Source organism: Manacus candei, unplaced genomic scaffold (genome assembly GCF_025592945.1).
Source record: "Manacus candei isolate 608988 ecotype Guabito, Panama unplaced genomic scaffold, ASM2559294v1 h1tg000046l, whole genome shotgun sequence".
Classification (NCBI taxonomy): Eukaryota; Metazoa; Chordata; class Aves; order Passeriformes; family Pipridae; genus Manacus; species Manacus candei.
Genome location: NW_026138094.1, coordinates 7102134 through 7117972, shown reverse-complemented (window position 1 = coordinate 7117972; position 15839 = coordinate 7102134). Strand labels below are relative to the sequence as shown.

The 15839-nt window shown below is 40.8% G+C and overlaps 1 protein-coding gene across 2 annotated transcripts in view; it reads left to right on the top strand.

Annotated features, from left to right (window-relative positions):
* Positions 1–15839, top strand: part of BNC1 (basonuclin 1) — a 74959-nt gene that overhangs the window by 16800 nt on the left and 42320 nt on the right. Inside the window, exon 2 of one of the 2 annotated variants that reach the window (XM_051796593.1) lies at positions 675–737. The exons of the other annotated variant lie outside the window; for it this stretch is intronic. Within the exon in view, the coding sequence (XP_051652553.1) occupies positions 675–737 (63 nt within the window). The remainder of the gene's footprint in view (positions 1–674; positions 738–15839) is intronic. 2 annotated transcript variants of the gene reach the window in all.

Genomic DNA, 15839 nt, shown 5'->3' with positions numbered 1-15839 from the left:
AGGGAAAGAGCCCATTTGGGGATTTTTGTAGCACTCCGTCGTTCACAAGGTGCACAGGAAAGATTAGGTTCAAGAGAAAAATTTAAAATAATTTTGTCATCTAATAGAAATTAGAGCATTACTTTTAATTACTAAATAGCAGGGAAGGTACTGCAAAATGAAGAGTGGTGTGTAGGTATTCCCTGGAAAGACCTGATTCATGTCACAGGCTGAAATGAGATCCTTGGAAAACTGGAGACCTGACTGAGCCCTTTTTTGTTCCTGAAGAGGTCTGTAGGAGTGTGATGGGATTCCCAACTGCAGTTGATTGCACTGGCAGGAGCTTTCAAGCAAGCTGACTTTTTCTTATTCTTTTTCTTATTAGTGAATAGAAAAGATTTCCAGAGTGAAAGCAACTGGATCCTTCTGCATCACATGAACAGTTGCACTCTATCTAGGTTATCTGCAGGTGAATTATTTCTAGAAATTGCAACTCTTCATTAAATTTCTGTCTTGTAGTTCTAGAACTGTGAATGACAGCATGTCTTGTACTTTCTTTGGTTTGTGCAAGGAGATACCTGTGAGAAAAGCAGAAATACAGCACTTTGACCTTGAAGTTCCTGATTCTGGATTTATGGCATGAACGCAATGCACTGGCACAGCATTTTGATGACCTCTTTACTTGCTTTCTGCAGGTTATAGTGATTAAAGTAATGGAGAAGCTGAGAGATCCTATCTTCTATTTCTCTGCACAGAAGGTACTCCTCAATTGTACTCAGCTGTTCACTTTATAAGTAGGTGGAACTATGTATGCTTTAAAGTTATAAATTTGATAAACATAGCAAAGTTAAAACTAGCCTTGAGAAAATTACTGAATTCCCTGGGCTAACAAGAGTCCTCTTGTTTATGTTTTCATATATTTCATTGGACAGTTTTTATTTTAAAGCCAGCTGTCACAACCTGATGTTTCCCAGCCTTCCCTGTTGGAACATGCGTGTGTTCTGGCATCAGTCTCCGTGGAATATCTGTTTGAACAAATGTAGTGTCAGGGCGTGCCAACTATGGCCAGTTGCATTTAGTTATAACATTTGCTGAATGTACCTGGAGGGTCGGCATTCAGGAGGGAGTGAAGTCAATTTTGGCATCTCTCTAATAATACTTTGACTTCAAACCTTGTACCTCATCCTAGTATGTGAGGGAAAAATGACTTTTCTATCAAAGCTGGGATAGTTTGCCTGGCTGTGGGACCAGCGTAGCTGTGAGGACTCGGTTTGCAGTTGGATCATGAAGGACATTGCAAAGGCTTAAGTGAAATGCAAGTCAAACTGAAACACTGATCCCTAAGACCACAGTAAAAGCCCCAAAACCATTAACTGCTCCCTGAATTGTCTCCTCCCACAGATTCCTTCTAGTTACAAGAGAATTTCTAAGGAAGGGGGACATTTTATGTTGCCTGCAATGCAATTTTGACATTTTGTAGGAGCAGTATGTGTATAAGACTGCAAATAATTTATTAGAAACACTAATATATTTGGAACACTAGAATATATATTAGGCCTAACTGCAGCCCTAGCATTCAAAAGTGTAGAAGGTTCCCCTAAAACAACCCACTAAATTCACAGGAATTAATGCAATAGCATAAATGGTCCCTTCTGAAACTTGCAGTATGTTCATCTTTGCAGTTGTGTCTGTTTGAAGTGAAAAAATCCAATAGTCTGTACTAGGCTAGTTGCACACAAATCAAGTTGTCATTAATTACACTTTGGGAGAGCGTGCCCTTTTTGGAGTAAATTATTGTCAGGAAACTACAAAGCACAGCTAGATCATTGTGGAGGAATAAAAAGTCTGAAGAGTAACAGCCACTAAATCTAAAGAGTAACACACAAAGTATTTGGGAAACTAGTAGATTCCAGTCAGTGAGTTAATATGGGCTTTAAGAGAAATATTCTAATTAATTGATTCAACCTGTAACAAATGTTATGTCTACAGGTAGGATAGATAAGAAATATTAAGAAAAGGAAATATTTCCTTTCACAAATGTAGGTAGGCTGTTCCTGACAACTCCCACTGACCTTCTGTTGAGATTCAATGAAATAGTGGATCACAGTTAATTTTGGGATCTGTCTGGTGCTGGGAACAATATGGAGCAAATACACCTCAGGATGGTTCTGCTGAGTGTTGTTTGAATACTGTCTGACATTCCTGGGAAGCACAAGTGTTGCTCCATCTTCTGTCTACTTTCATAGTTCTAGTGGGATGAAAAATGAGACATATTTATATCTGATTGTAACACTCCTTTTGGGGTGCAAGGAAGGAGCAGGAATTAGTTTGTGTCCTCTGAAGAGTGGACACACTCTGAAGGCTGTAAAATCTAACCAGTCCATTAATGTGACAGAAAGGGCTAGAAAAAGTCCTTGTTGTTTATTTTTCTTCAGTTCCAAATGATAAAGAAAAGCCATCTCAACCTAAGCAGGTTGAATACGCTGAATCATGACCATTGTCAAACCACTGCAAGGGAAAAAAGCTGAAGCTTCAAAGCAAACCCTGGAATTGCAAGCTGCAGGCACCAACCTATAATCCAAAGATGCCAAATCTACTTTATGTTCTGGCGTGTAGAAGGACCACTTACAGCAAAGTTACAAAATTCTGCACAGTTACACACAGATAAAATCTAAATTTGAATACCAATATACTGCTCCTTGATATTTGGCACTGCCTGAACCAGTTTGGGGTTGATTTGCTTTGGGGAAGTGGCATAGCTACCCTTGCATAGTTTTGTCCTGGCTTAAACCCTGGGAGGAAGACTCAATGCAAATGTGACTTTACTGCTTCCAGGCTTCAACTGGTACCTGCAGAGAGGTCTGCAGAGCTCTGTGAAATCGTAGGGTGTGAGTCAGCACTCTGCCCATGCACTGCTGGGCAGGTTTGACATGAGCCAACATTCATGGGGAGTCCGTGGGCCAGGAGATACTTTACAGGAGTAAGCCCACCAGCTGTTTGCTTGGCACTCAAGCTCTAATTCCATCCTCACAAGTATTATTGCTACTTAAGTGCATACCTCCATGATACACCTTTTGTGAGAGGAGGTTACTCATTAAAGAAAAAGTTCTACAGGGTCAAGCCCAAAGGAAAATGTGTGGTTGCACTGAATGTAAGCTGTTAAGGTGTGTAGGTATTACACTAAAGTTGTATTGAATAAGGTGCTCCACACAGGGAAAGCTTTGGAAAACAGAGCACTAAGAGAGGTTCCAACACTGGCAGCAGCCAAGTCTAGTTTTCAGTCTTTAACCTCTTTCTAAGTAGTTATTCTACTGCAATGTAGAAATAGTGTTTGACATCCACAACTAGGACAGGCCCTTAAAAATATTTATTTAGGATAATTTGCAGCCATCTGAAATAATTCTGAACTTGTGTACACACATCAGCATGTTTTCATTGGGATGTGAGAGGGCCAAGTTTTAGAAATTTTTGGGGTTTTTTTCTGATAGATGGAGAGAGATTTTTCACAGTGCAAAGCCAGAGGATTTCAGTGATGGATATAACACACATAGTACTCCAAAATGGCTTACTCCAAAGTAGGAAATGACAACCATGTTATTTTTTCATACTACTATATGTGCGTTCCATATAAAAATAATATAATGAGACTGATGGGAAAGTGGAGTACTTTGTCAAATAGTGTTTAGATTTCTGTTGGCAGCCATGTATTTTCCCAACTTCAAATGACAATGTTTTTGTCCAAAAAGAAGTCTTTAGTTTTCAATCTGATCCGAGTGATTTGCATACAAAGGATCTATGGCCAAAACCCCACTTAAATGTTGGTATTTTTATTGGTTTAAAAAGACTTGCGTCTGCACCCTTCATTTCAGAAGATCAACATCTCTCTCAAGATCTGTAGATAGATAGCAATTACAGAAAGCAGTTCGCCCACACATACAGTGGCTTAACTCTTTAATAACAGTTATTTTTGCAAAAAAATCATGAACTTACCTCAATCAATACACTTCTGTTCTGCAGAATTTCTTATTTCCTTCAGGGACATGAGCTGGTAGCAGGGCCACAGCAGTAAAACTGTTGTGTTCACTCATGTCCACACGCTTGGACCTGATGATCCTTGTGGGTCCCCTCCATCTCAACATGTTCTGTGATTCTGTGACTTGGGGTAAAGCACGAAGAACTCGTAGTTTATTCTTTCCATATTAGTCCCAAAAAAAGAAATGAGCAGTGATACTTCTACAGCATGTAGTGCAGAAAAATGATGAATATGAAGACTTAATTTTACCCTTGCTGATACTGAGGCAGCCTATGGCTTTGTATGAATATGTACGGGTTTATATTTTTTGATATGGTTTTATATCGTTTACATGAGGCAGCATATATGGTTTTATATAAACAATGAAAACAAATGCTATCATGTGAGCTTTCAATGATATTTAGGTAGTGCAAAGCCTTGTTTTATCCTAGACTATAAGAAAACTCAACTTGATACCTGCTATTTCTTTGTATTCTGGTGTTTCACTGATATCTTTTCCTTCCTTTGCTGTTTACGCTTCTGGAATGTTGGACAAGTATTGATACTGTTATTTTGACTCCTGCAGAATCCAGTCTTGCTGTGGCAAAGACAAAACCTTCAAGCACCACAGGGGATGTGCTGGGGACCCTTCACTTCCATTTCTCTTTTAGCCTCTAGTTACTCTTCCATAGGAGCCACAGCACATCATTTATTCCTCAAGGAGCAAAAGTTTTTTGGATAGGGAAAGTAGCATTCAGCAATTCTTTCACTAAAGACTTGAGGGAAGGAGTTGGGAAAAATCATAGTTAAGTTTGTCTTGCTCATTTTCTCTTGAAACATTTAACTGTTCTCTCCTATTTTATTTTTTTTTCCTCATTAATGCTCCAACACCAGAATCAAAGAATTTGCCCTGAAACCATTCCCAAACATGCTTTGGTGAGGGAGGAAAAGCCTCTGAAGCTGTGGAAATGTCAGATGGGTGCTATTGAGGTGAAAGGGCAAATTTGCTAATGGAGACTGTGGATGATGCAAAGTATTGTATAGCTGACATGCAAAAGGTATTTGGTATAAGGGCAGTTGCCAGAAATCTTTTTTGGCCCAGTATAACTCACAGGTGAGCAGAGCAATGGAAAAATCAGGAGAGAGCTGAAAAAAAAGAAACGCAAAACCCAACCCAATTAATTAAAAATCTTTTCTATCAACATAATTTAAAACATTCTTCACTATCTGGATGGGAGCAACACAGGAGGCACAAGTGTATGTGTGTATTTGTGTGTGTGTACTTACCTTCACACGTTTGTGCTTTTTACTTCTGTTCCTGGCACTGCCATCTGTGTCAGGTATCTCTGTTGCCTTTCATCCTGTACTTACATAGATTTTGGTCTTTTGACCTTCTTTTCATGGTGTTTACATCTGATTCCTAGTGCAGTTACTGGCTTAGTCCTGATCTAGGGCTATGGAAAGCCCCATTCTCGAGCAATGGTAATAGTCAAGGCGAGGGGGGACATGACAGAACTTCGGATGGAGAGTGGATGTTTTCCCCTCTTAAGCTGGTGTGGGTTTTTGGGTTTTCTTAACTCTGATCTGTGGTGGTTCCTAAAAGAGTTAACTTTCAAATGACCAGCTATCATTTTTTCTGAAGTGGATTGCAGGATGGACTTTTTGTTAGGCAGAAGAACCCTGCTTGTTGTTTGAACTTGAATATTGTTTGAAGTCGCCTTTTTTTTTTTTTTTTTTGGCCTCTTGGGCATAAGTGGAGCAGGTGTGTGTTTGCCACAGGCCACAGCTCGGGAAAGCTATGTCAAAGCACAATGAGGTCATTGTGAAACATCAGTGTTCTTCCAGAGACCTGGCTATTACAGGCAGGAATACTTAAGAAAGCGCTGTGGACTGGGTTGCAGGTGATAGACAGAAAAGACTTCAAGAAAAATCTTTGTCTGCCTAATTGTGTTTGCCCAGTGAGAACTACATCTTATCACCTACCTCTGAACAAGCTATTTGAAACAACTGCTGTTGACAGTGAAGTGGGTTTGCACAGGTCCAGTGTTGGGTTGATCTTTGAGTGCTGAGGAGATCTGGTTTCTTTAAACAAATTGTTCTGCATGTGAACAAGGTGAATATTTTCGTTGTAAAGTGTTGCTTTGACTTTGAGTGTGTCGGGAAATACTGTATCCATTAAATGATTATTAAATAGAAAGGAGGGAGGAGTTCCCAGGCATTATGGAGCCAGCTCCTACTGCTGGACTCTGAGCTGACACCGACAGCACTTTGCTAGGAGTGAAAGAATATGTTGTACAACTCACTGGCTCTACCAAGTACGTAGTGGTACTCTGCAAATAAACTTTCTATCAAGGTATTTTTGGACTTCTGCCTCAAACCAAGCGGATAAGGAGCATTTATGGCTCTAGCAATAAAATTCTGCAGATGTTCTTTTTTGTATGTGCAGTACTAAAAAGGAAAGCTGTGCTATGCTTTTATCAGATCAACTTGAAATCAGTACAAGTGTAGCTTAGGGTTGGGATTTATGCTTTTGCAGCAACATACCTTTTTACTCTAAGAAGCCTTTCAGTGTTTGTGCTTGAAGTCCCACACTTAAGGCCCCCAAAGTGACAACAATATGGTTTTCTTTGTGAGATTTGAATGTCTGGATTAGGTCACTTCACTCTTTTATAGCTTTAACCAGCTTCAACTTGTACTGTGGTGACACACATCTGCTGACTCGATGGATCAGTGCATTAAGCTTCAGGCTGACTGGTGGGCCATGCTTGAAAGACTTTTGGCATGTGCTGGTGCCTGCATTTTTCACCCTTGACTGAAAGCATATGCTTCATACAATTGAGACAGTGTTAGCATGTGGGTCTCAGGCAGCCTCCTACACATCTGGCAGAGCCTAGCCCTCCTTCCAGGTGAATCATCTCTCCTGGGAGGGTGGCTTGCAGCACTGTGGCATCTGCAGAGTGGCAGGAAGTGTCTGAATTCATCTGAGAATGATTTTTATCTTCACATGCTTTTCCAATTTCATCAGGCCCCTCATGCTACATTCCAAGTGACATGATTAAACCTGCCAAAGACAAAGGGAGGCTGATTGATAAAAATTATCTCTGACCCTTCACAATCTGCCATAGCTTAAGATAGTAGTAATAATAGTAGTAATGATGGAATGAAATAAGTGTTATGCAAAGGAAGTTATTATTGTTTGAATAATATTCTGTAAAACAGGATTACTTCCTTGCTTTTTGTTTCCATTTTATCACCCAAATTAACTTGTCATCAGCATAATAGAAGAATGCACTGCAAAGGATTATAAACTTTACATTGACTTTAAGTGGCACTTTACTGTGATTTCTATTGTCTTGATTTTATTTTAGCATGTAAGTTTGAGGGCACAATAAAGATGCAGACCAACAGCAAAGGATCAGTTTTCACAATGGAGGTCAGACATTTAGGCAGAGGTGTTTTTTAACAAGGAGTGTATGGATTTTTTGTTTCTTAACATGAAAAGAAAATCCTTAAAGGAAGGTTCTAAACATAACTGGCAAATAGAATATTTTATAAGCACGGTACATAAAAATATTTTTATTCTTTAGTCTGCTGCACTAGTCCAGGCACTTGGGTTATATTTCCTCCCAACCAAGCATCTGGACTGATACAGATGATCTGCAAGAAAGGAGATTAACTCTTTGCACCCTGAGATGTGTCACAGATCTATTGCATTTGCTGCCCTTTCAGTAATGCCAGCGACAAAAGTTCTGACAGAAATATAGTCAGTCTCCTGCCCTTTTTAGAATCTACCCTTGATTTTGCCGAAGGCAAATGAAAAATCCTCAGGCTGTAAAGCATATGGATATTTTGAAGTACAAAAACTAGCACACTTGTGTAAGTCACAGTGGAAAGCCAACTGTGCAAACTTAGTTCCTGGTTACTGTGGTGTTAATGACAAGTAATTCTGTTGATTTCATTTCAGTTATTCTGAATTAATGCATCGAGTGAGGGCAGAATCTGACCCACCCGTCTTTGATGTGTGCTCTGCTCTGTCAGGAGCTGCGAGGTTCTTTTGAACAGATGCCTGTATTCTGCTGATATGCAGGGTCATTAAAAAGATCAAGATGACCAAGCCTGAGACATTTGGATAGCTGCAGACAGCTGTGCTTTGCCTCTGCAGTCTGCACTGAGTGGATTCTCTGAGTTTTCCCTCTGAGGTTAGTTGTGTGTGGGAGCACTTTGCATACTGACCATGGCCAAGCCCCAGCCCGATGGCTGGATGTACAAACCTGGGCAAAGACTACAAATTAGGGCTCTTTCTGAGAAAGCAGCAGGTTCCCATGTGTCATGTAGAAGGAAATCCATTCAGGGCTTTTGCTAGACAGGCTATGAGAAAGTTGCAGGGCTTTTCCCAGAGAGACAAGGCAGCAAATAAATAGTTGCTGAGTGTGTTGTTTCTGTACTTAACAAAGGTTTGGTGTTTAGTGTTCTCTAAGTACAGGACTTTGCAGTTTGCTGCTACCACAGCAAAGCAGCTGGTCACCAAGTAGCTGAGTCAATGTTAGATAGCCTGCAAGGCTTCCTTCCAGATATTTTATGGAGGAGTTAAAATTGCACAGGATACTAAGATATCCTCAAGTGATTGCAATGAATACCAGCTATCAACGTAATCAGGAAATAATACTTCAAATCTTGCCAACTTGCTAACAAGAAACTTCTTCAGTGCTTTGGCAAAGACAGTCATACCTTACTAAGAACCAAATGTTTAATTCTATCTGTTCAGTGTTGTTTTAATGCCTTTGTATCTCCTTACTGTTGTTATAGGTACCTGAATTCAGTGTATGTTTTGGTGGATTGCACCAGTGTGCATTTGTTAATTTTGTGATTTTTTTTTTTCATTTAAAGTCTATTGGAGATAAAAAGTGAATGACATTATTGCTTATATACAAACACATATGTAAGCAGAATAGCATCATCTAACATAGTAAATATGGGGTTTGTTCCTCAATGCAAATGAAGTTCTTCAGCTAAATGTAGCTCAAAATATCTAATACTTGAAATGAGAACAGAATAAAGTTGTACTTCACTGGAGAGTGAAGCACAGTCTGCATGTTTTTTTTAAGAAGTCATTACACACTTGGGATCTTTCCCAAACATATTCCTGATTCATGAAATCTGTTGGTGAAGGCTGTAGGATGGAGCTCAGAAGAGCAGGGCTAGATGCAGCCATCATTCGGATGTGGGCTGGCAGAGCTACTTAGCTGTGACTTCTCCACAAGAGCCAAGACACAGGCAGTGCCTTCAGCAGTGTTGTGGGTGGGAGGAAAGGCTGGTGCACTTTCTCCCAGCAAATCCATTCCAGCTGAAGAGGAACAGCCCAGCGATGAAACTGGGCCACATTTAAAGCACTGTGGTAGAATCCTGTGATGGGGCAGCTAAATAGGCCGTCATTTGGACCTGCCTGGTTTTCTGGAAGAAAAGGAGAAGGACAAAGTTGGCTGACATTTGATCCTTGTCTTGGGAAGCCTCTTTCATTAAGTAGCTGCTGATAGGAAGTGTCATTCAGCAGTTATAAAGTCTGACAGTTGCAGATGGGTCTCTGGAAAGGCTGTAGACCAGACTGAGCCGAGGAGGGGATGCAGGTGCAGGCGTGCTGAGGCAAAGCCCTAAAGGACAGTGCTCTTCAGTCAGACCCATGTGCCACTTGCCTGTCTTGTCCACTCTGCAGCCAGGCAGGTAAAACTGTTTGATCTTTAGAAATGTTGCAGTAACTTGCACTTATGGCAATCTGTGCATGTAGTAGTCATTGCCTTTTTTCCCCCCACCAGTTAAGGTGCAGGGGATTTTTTTTAATGAATCTGTATGTCTTGCTAGTCACCAATTAGCAGCTTGTCTAAGAATGTAAAGACATACAAGCACCAGGCTTCTTACATTCAGCACTAATTCTCTTTGAAGATAACTGTATTAAGGCATAAAGATGTACTCCATTGTGGCAGAATTTTCCCTTACCTGTCAATAAAAGAAGTAGGGCTGCAAGGTTTGTTCCTGAAAACAAATACAGTAAGAATTGTTCCACAATTCCCGTTTGCAGTGTTCCCAACCCTGCCTCCATTTCTTTGGTCTTATGCTCACACTTGCAATCTCTGTTATTCAACAGGGTTTTCCTTCTTTTCTTCTATGCTTTAAGATTGCCAAGATGAGGTATTTTAGATCAGGAAATTATACATACAGTTGTTCATATTTACTCATGTTCCTAAATGTGGATGTACAACACTACAGCCTATTAACAATGTAGATATCCTTCTTTTTCCTACTTAGTTGCACCGGTTGAGAGATGAGTGTTTGTGAAGTGACACTGCATGTGTAATTGTGAGGTAATGGAGCAAAATGTAATGTTCTTGCTGTATTTCTTGGCACTTATATTTAATTCTAACCATAACAATGAATTGATTAATTCAATTTGCTAAGTGCAGGGACTGAACTAAAACTTACGCCCCCATAACTCTTGAGTGCCTTTGCCACTAGGCAACAGTCTTTTTCCAGCTTGTGTTCTCCTTGTCTGGTAAAAAGGTCTGACAAATAGGTGCTGGGTGTGTGTGTGCATGCATGCACATGTGCATGTGTTTATTTTACTCTCATTTAGAGCCATTAAGAACTTGATCCCATAAGGTTCTGAGCATTTTTATTTCCTGACAGCTTTTCAGGGGGAATACCTTGTAGAAGGCATTCGGCCTTGATGATAACATCCATGGCACAAGGAAAAAAGAAGTGTGGAGGGATGAGAGTAGGAGGGAAGATGGGAGAGAGTGAGTGAGGACTGTGACCAAAAGCACTGAATCCACCATTCTTGTATCTGTCTGCCCGGTGTGTTTGCTGCCATGAGATTCATGGCAGGAGACAGGACTTTCATCAGGTTAATAGGTGTGCATGGGTTTTATCTGCCACTGCCCTCTACTGAATAGAATATGAGACAGGATTTTTCAGCTATCTGTTTGTAATAATTTCAGTCTTGAGGTACCTGAGACTCCATTAGCTCAGACAGAAGAGGTCACTTACTTCTGAACATGTTTCATTTTGTGCAGGAAGTGATATACAGTCTTCTGTCATCTGATGCAAAGGCTCAGAGAAAACACTCCTACTAATGTTAAAATTGCAACACAGTTTAAATTCCTTATATTCAGTGCTTCTAGAATTAATAGTTCTCAAGTCAATGCATGAAATGTATGCTTAGACTTAGAAAACGTATTGTCCCCAACTCTTGGTACATAAAAAACCCAAAACAAATCACTAGGCAGCCTGTAAGTAGAACAAAGTTTAATTTTCATGTGATCTTCCAGTCTGTGAGAAATTATTTTAATAAATTATGGAGACAATCAGTTGTAGCTTTTAATTTCTTTCCTTTAGATAATTCATTGCAAAAAATTGTATCATTGTTAGTTTTTTAGCCTCTGACATGGAACAAAATAGTGACTGAAGCTAGATGTAGTCCAGGTTTCTCTCAATTACTGAGAAAAAAACTCTTTTGGGCTGTCTAACTATTTCATCAGCTTTCTCTTTAACTAAAGCAAGGGACACAGTTTCGTGGTGAAACAACAGAAAGCAGTAAGAGAGCTTAACAGGGCCCTCCAGGTAACATGAAAGAGTGCCTCAGTCATCCTCTGTCTTGTTACTCTAAACACCAACTGCATTGTCTCGAGTCGTTTTCCCTTGCGGGAACACTTAGCCTTACCAAACACGGCTCAGCCTTACAGGTACATTCCCACCAATTAAAGAGGAGGGGTTCCTCACAAGTGCTGCCAATGCACCCACCTCGCTTGAGCGAGCAGTGCCAAGTACAACAAACAGTGCCAAAGCGTGTGGTGGTTTTGGGCTCCGCTCCAACGGGGACCAAGATGAGACACTCAGTCACAACTTAGCCTTTACATAAAGCCAAATCTTTGTGTATTCCTCTGGATTATACTTGGAGCCATCCTCGTAATGCAGTGGTGTACCTGGGCGGCTGCTGGCCTCATCTGCTGCCAGAGCTCCAGCCTGGGAGAGACGGCAGTGGTGCATGCTTTGGGTTGAGGCTTAGTTTGGGGGTTACCAGTTAGGTTGGCAAGTCTGGTTTGTGGCAATTGAAATTGAGATTCTCCCAAGATTTTCAGCTGTGAAGTGTATGAATTTAGGGCCTTGCAAAACACCAACCTCCCAGAAGACAGAAAATAGGTACCTTCCAGTCTTGGATCTAACAAAGTACTGAACCCAGAGGGTGGGGTTTGGATGAAGGTTCAGATCTGTATTCCCTATTTAGTTTCAGCATTGTGGTTTTGGACCATCAGTAGTGGTAACATACAAATGATTTTTCACTCTAAAGAGTACAGTAAAATGCTATTATACTTGTTAATCTTCTTTTTTATATCTTGCCAAGTGAGGACTGCTACACTGCAGCAATACAGCTGGCACAGTGGAGGTGCCTGTGTTTTTGCCACTCTTTGTTCATGGTGGAATGAGAACAGTTTTCTGTACACAGTATTCTACCCTCCCCTTAAAACATCTGAGTCACACAGCTGTTTCCCAGTTAAATCACAGGCTCAATCTGACTGTACATTAAGTTGTGTTATGCAACACAGACCGGCAAACTTGTCCACTGATACAGAAAAATCTGAAGGTGGACAAAATCCCATCCCTGCTAAAGGTTTATACTCCTCTTTGTGTCAGGAGACTTCCACTGTAAGCTCACTCTGCCTTGGCTTGCTAAGAGGTTTGGTCACCATCACTCCTCATTGCAGCAGGCTCTGCCAAACACTGCTGTGAAATCTGCTTAACCTCTGTTACAGAGTCCAGCGTAGAAGATGCTCCCACGTGCACCAGGGCACCTCGGGGTGTCACAGCTGTGAACCTGCCCTGGCCAGGCTGCTCTCTTTTAGTGCTGCTGCTGCATTTAGACCCCCAACAGAGAGGAAGGTGGTGGGTGCTTTCCACTGCCGCAGCCTCTCCCTGCTTTGCTGGCAGCGGCCGCGTGTCCTGGTTTACATTGGCAGAAGCCAGCATAGCTCAGGGATGAATTTAGCCCTTGGCACTCCTTGGAGAGCTGACTCAGATGACTGCACATGAAAACTACAAGCTGGTCTCTTATTTAATTCTCCCGAATGTTCAGTATTTTATTTTGTTATTTTAATTTTTACTTCTTGTAAAGCTGTTTTTGTGTTTAGTGGGAAAGCTTTACTGTTGGATTCCTTGGGATGTCATGGAGTTATTACAAGAATAGATTAGTAATAGTTCTCACCTGTACAGCACCTTACGCCGAAGGATCTCAACTTCTTCACAAAAAATAAATTCAACCTTATGGGTGGGCCAATTGATAGATAACATTGTTTATCTTGAATATGAGAAGAAAGTATGGAAATTTTAGGTGATGTGCTCAAAAGTGCATGGCAGATGAATTTCAGAACTAGGATAGAAGATAAATACCACAGTTCCTTCCTCTGAAATCTGTGGGCAAAAGGATGTCCTCTAGAGCCAGGATTTCTTTTCTTCTGCCAGCACCTTCTGTGGATCACATTAAGACCTAACTAGATCAGTTTGTACCTTGGACATCTTTGAAATTTATTGATTACCTCCAAATTTCAACTCATATTTTGAATTGAGCATCCTTCTGGTCTTTGCTTTGAGGAGGGGAAGCTTGAAAATGTGGCCAGAGTATAGATTTGGAAGGTGTAGTAGTCTCCATAGCAGTGATTCCTAGGCAGTAGCTCTGGGAACGTACCAGTGCTGCTGGGAGCCTGATCCACAAAATTTTGCAGTGGGAAGAAGTTATCAGAGTTCAGCCAGCCTGTCTGAACAGATGCAGGGTATCTGCTGTGTGTGGTAGTTGAGGGTCTCAGACAGGAGAAAGGAACCCCCGCTTTCAAATCTTCAGCTAGAAGGGAATCTTCAGTTAAGTATAAGCTTGGGGAGACTTGTGCTGTCCCAAGTAGGTGACAGGCTCACATTTTATGCATGTTTTGTCATTTGGGAGGGTTACATATTACATGTTAGGAGGTGTCTTTTTAGCAACGAAACATTATTGGTGTCTGGGTCTTCAGAGGAGCAAAGACTCCTGCACTGTTTCTGCTCACTTGCAGTTTTGCAGCACGTAGCACATTCCTTAGATTTTGAGGCAGAAAAACTGGAGTTTGTCTTTCATACTGTGTGAGTACTTTGGCCTTGGAGCTCTAGACAAAGACAGGAGGAAATACAGTAGGGATTTGCTTCAGAAATAAAATTCCGCTGCCCTTGTTGCCATTCCCTACGAAGCTGCTTCCTGCCAATTTGACGCACAATTTGTATCGGAAACAGAATTGGTCAGGGCAAGTTTGTGACTGTAGCTGGCATTTCTGTCATGCCTCATGCTGAATGCACAGCCTCTCCCTGCATCCTGGGTGTCTGAACACATTAGGAACATTGTGGGGAGGAGGGCCTTGGCAGTGAGTGCCAGAGGAGCAGAGCCAGGGGGCAGACAACTGCACAGCCTCAGCGAGCGGAGCCCGCTGTCACTCCCCTTGGGTGATCAGAAAACTTGGAGGACAGTGAAACTCTGATGGAAAAGTCTGGAGACACCATTTGCTTATATGATCTAGGAGTAAAATCTAGCTATTAATGTGCGATTTCTGTAAAGCTATAAAAGATTTTTTTTACTAAATTGGTCTTGCATGCAACATGCAAACATACCAACTTTTTAAAAAATCTTAACGAGGAAACTGAAATCTCTGGATTAGTTTGCAGTGCAGGGACTGTATTAATTGTTCTAATAACATTTGACTGAAGAATTACCCTACTACTTAGTAGTGCTGGAGTTTGTTTCTTAATCCAATCACCTCATGACTGCTCTCTAAGCTTTCCCCTTTCTTTTCTATTCTTAACATGCAATTAAAGGGAAAGTCCCCTGTATTATTACTGCAAATAACATGAAAGTGAGCAAATACCACTGTTTTACTCACTCCTATAAGTTAAACGGTATTTCTCTGATAATTTAATTGACTTCTTTGGACTTAATGACAGCACATGATTTGTCCCCTTACTAGTAGAAAAAGTAGATGTTCAGTAATGACTAGATCAGATTGTGTTTGATACAAAGGCAGAGCTTGCTCTTGCTTTAAAGAGCCATGCAGGTCTCTTACTGCATCAACTGAAGACACAAACAGGTATGGGGAAGCTGCTAAACTACAGAAAACTGTCCTTTCTGGAAGTTCCCAGCTTTCTTCCACAATTATTTCTCAGTATTAAATATAATATAAAAGTTCAAATTAATTGGAAAAAAATTATTTAATTCAAGCCAAATGATTAATTCCAGCTTTTCAATGAAACTGTCTAATGCCATGCTACTGAAACATTCAGTTTTGACTAAGTTTCACTAAAACTCTTCCAATTTAGAAAGTTTTTGACATTTCTGTGAGCTGCTTTAGAAACTTATTAAATACTTTGACTGAGTTCTATTGCTCATGAAGTTTGAACAAATGACAGTAGCTGGATCCTGGGCAGGCCGTGCTGCCAAACTGCATAAATGTCTTCTGAGCCCAATAAGCCATGACTTGGATCTCAGTGGGCTTTGGAGCAGCCTCTTTACATGTGTTAATTCAGGGCAGCAATGCCTTTGCAAACCTCTGAGTGGGATTCTTTAAAAATGATTGTACACTATGAAGCTGGCCAGATGCTCTGAATTTTGTGATGAGGGTAAATATCCAGTAGGAATTAAGGTGGACTAGTCAAACTACCTTTATATACTTGCCAAGCTTTCAAAAGTGAAAGGCCCCCACTGAGCCACAAGACCCTTACCATAAGCAGCATCATGCTACTGTGACTGTTATTTAAATAATTGCAGTGAGGGGTATCTCTTAATAATCAT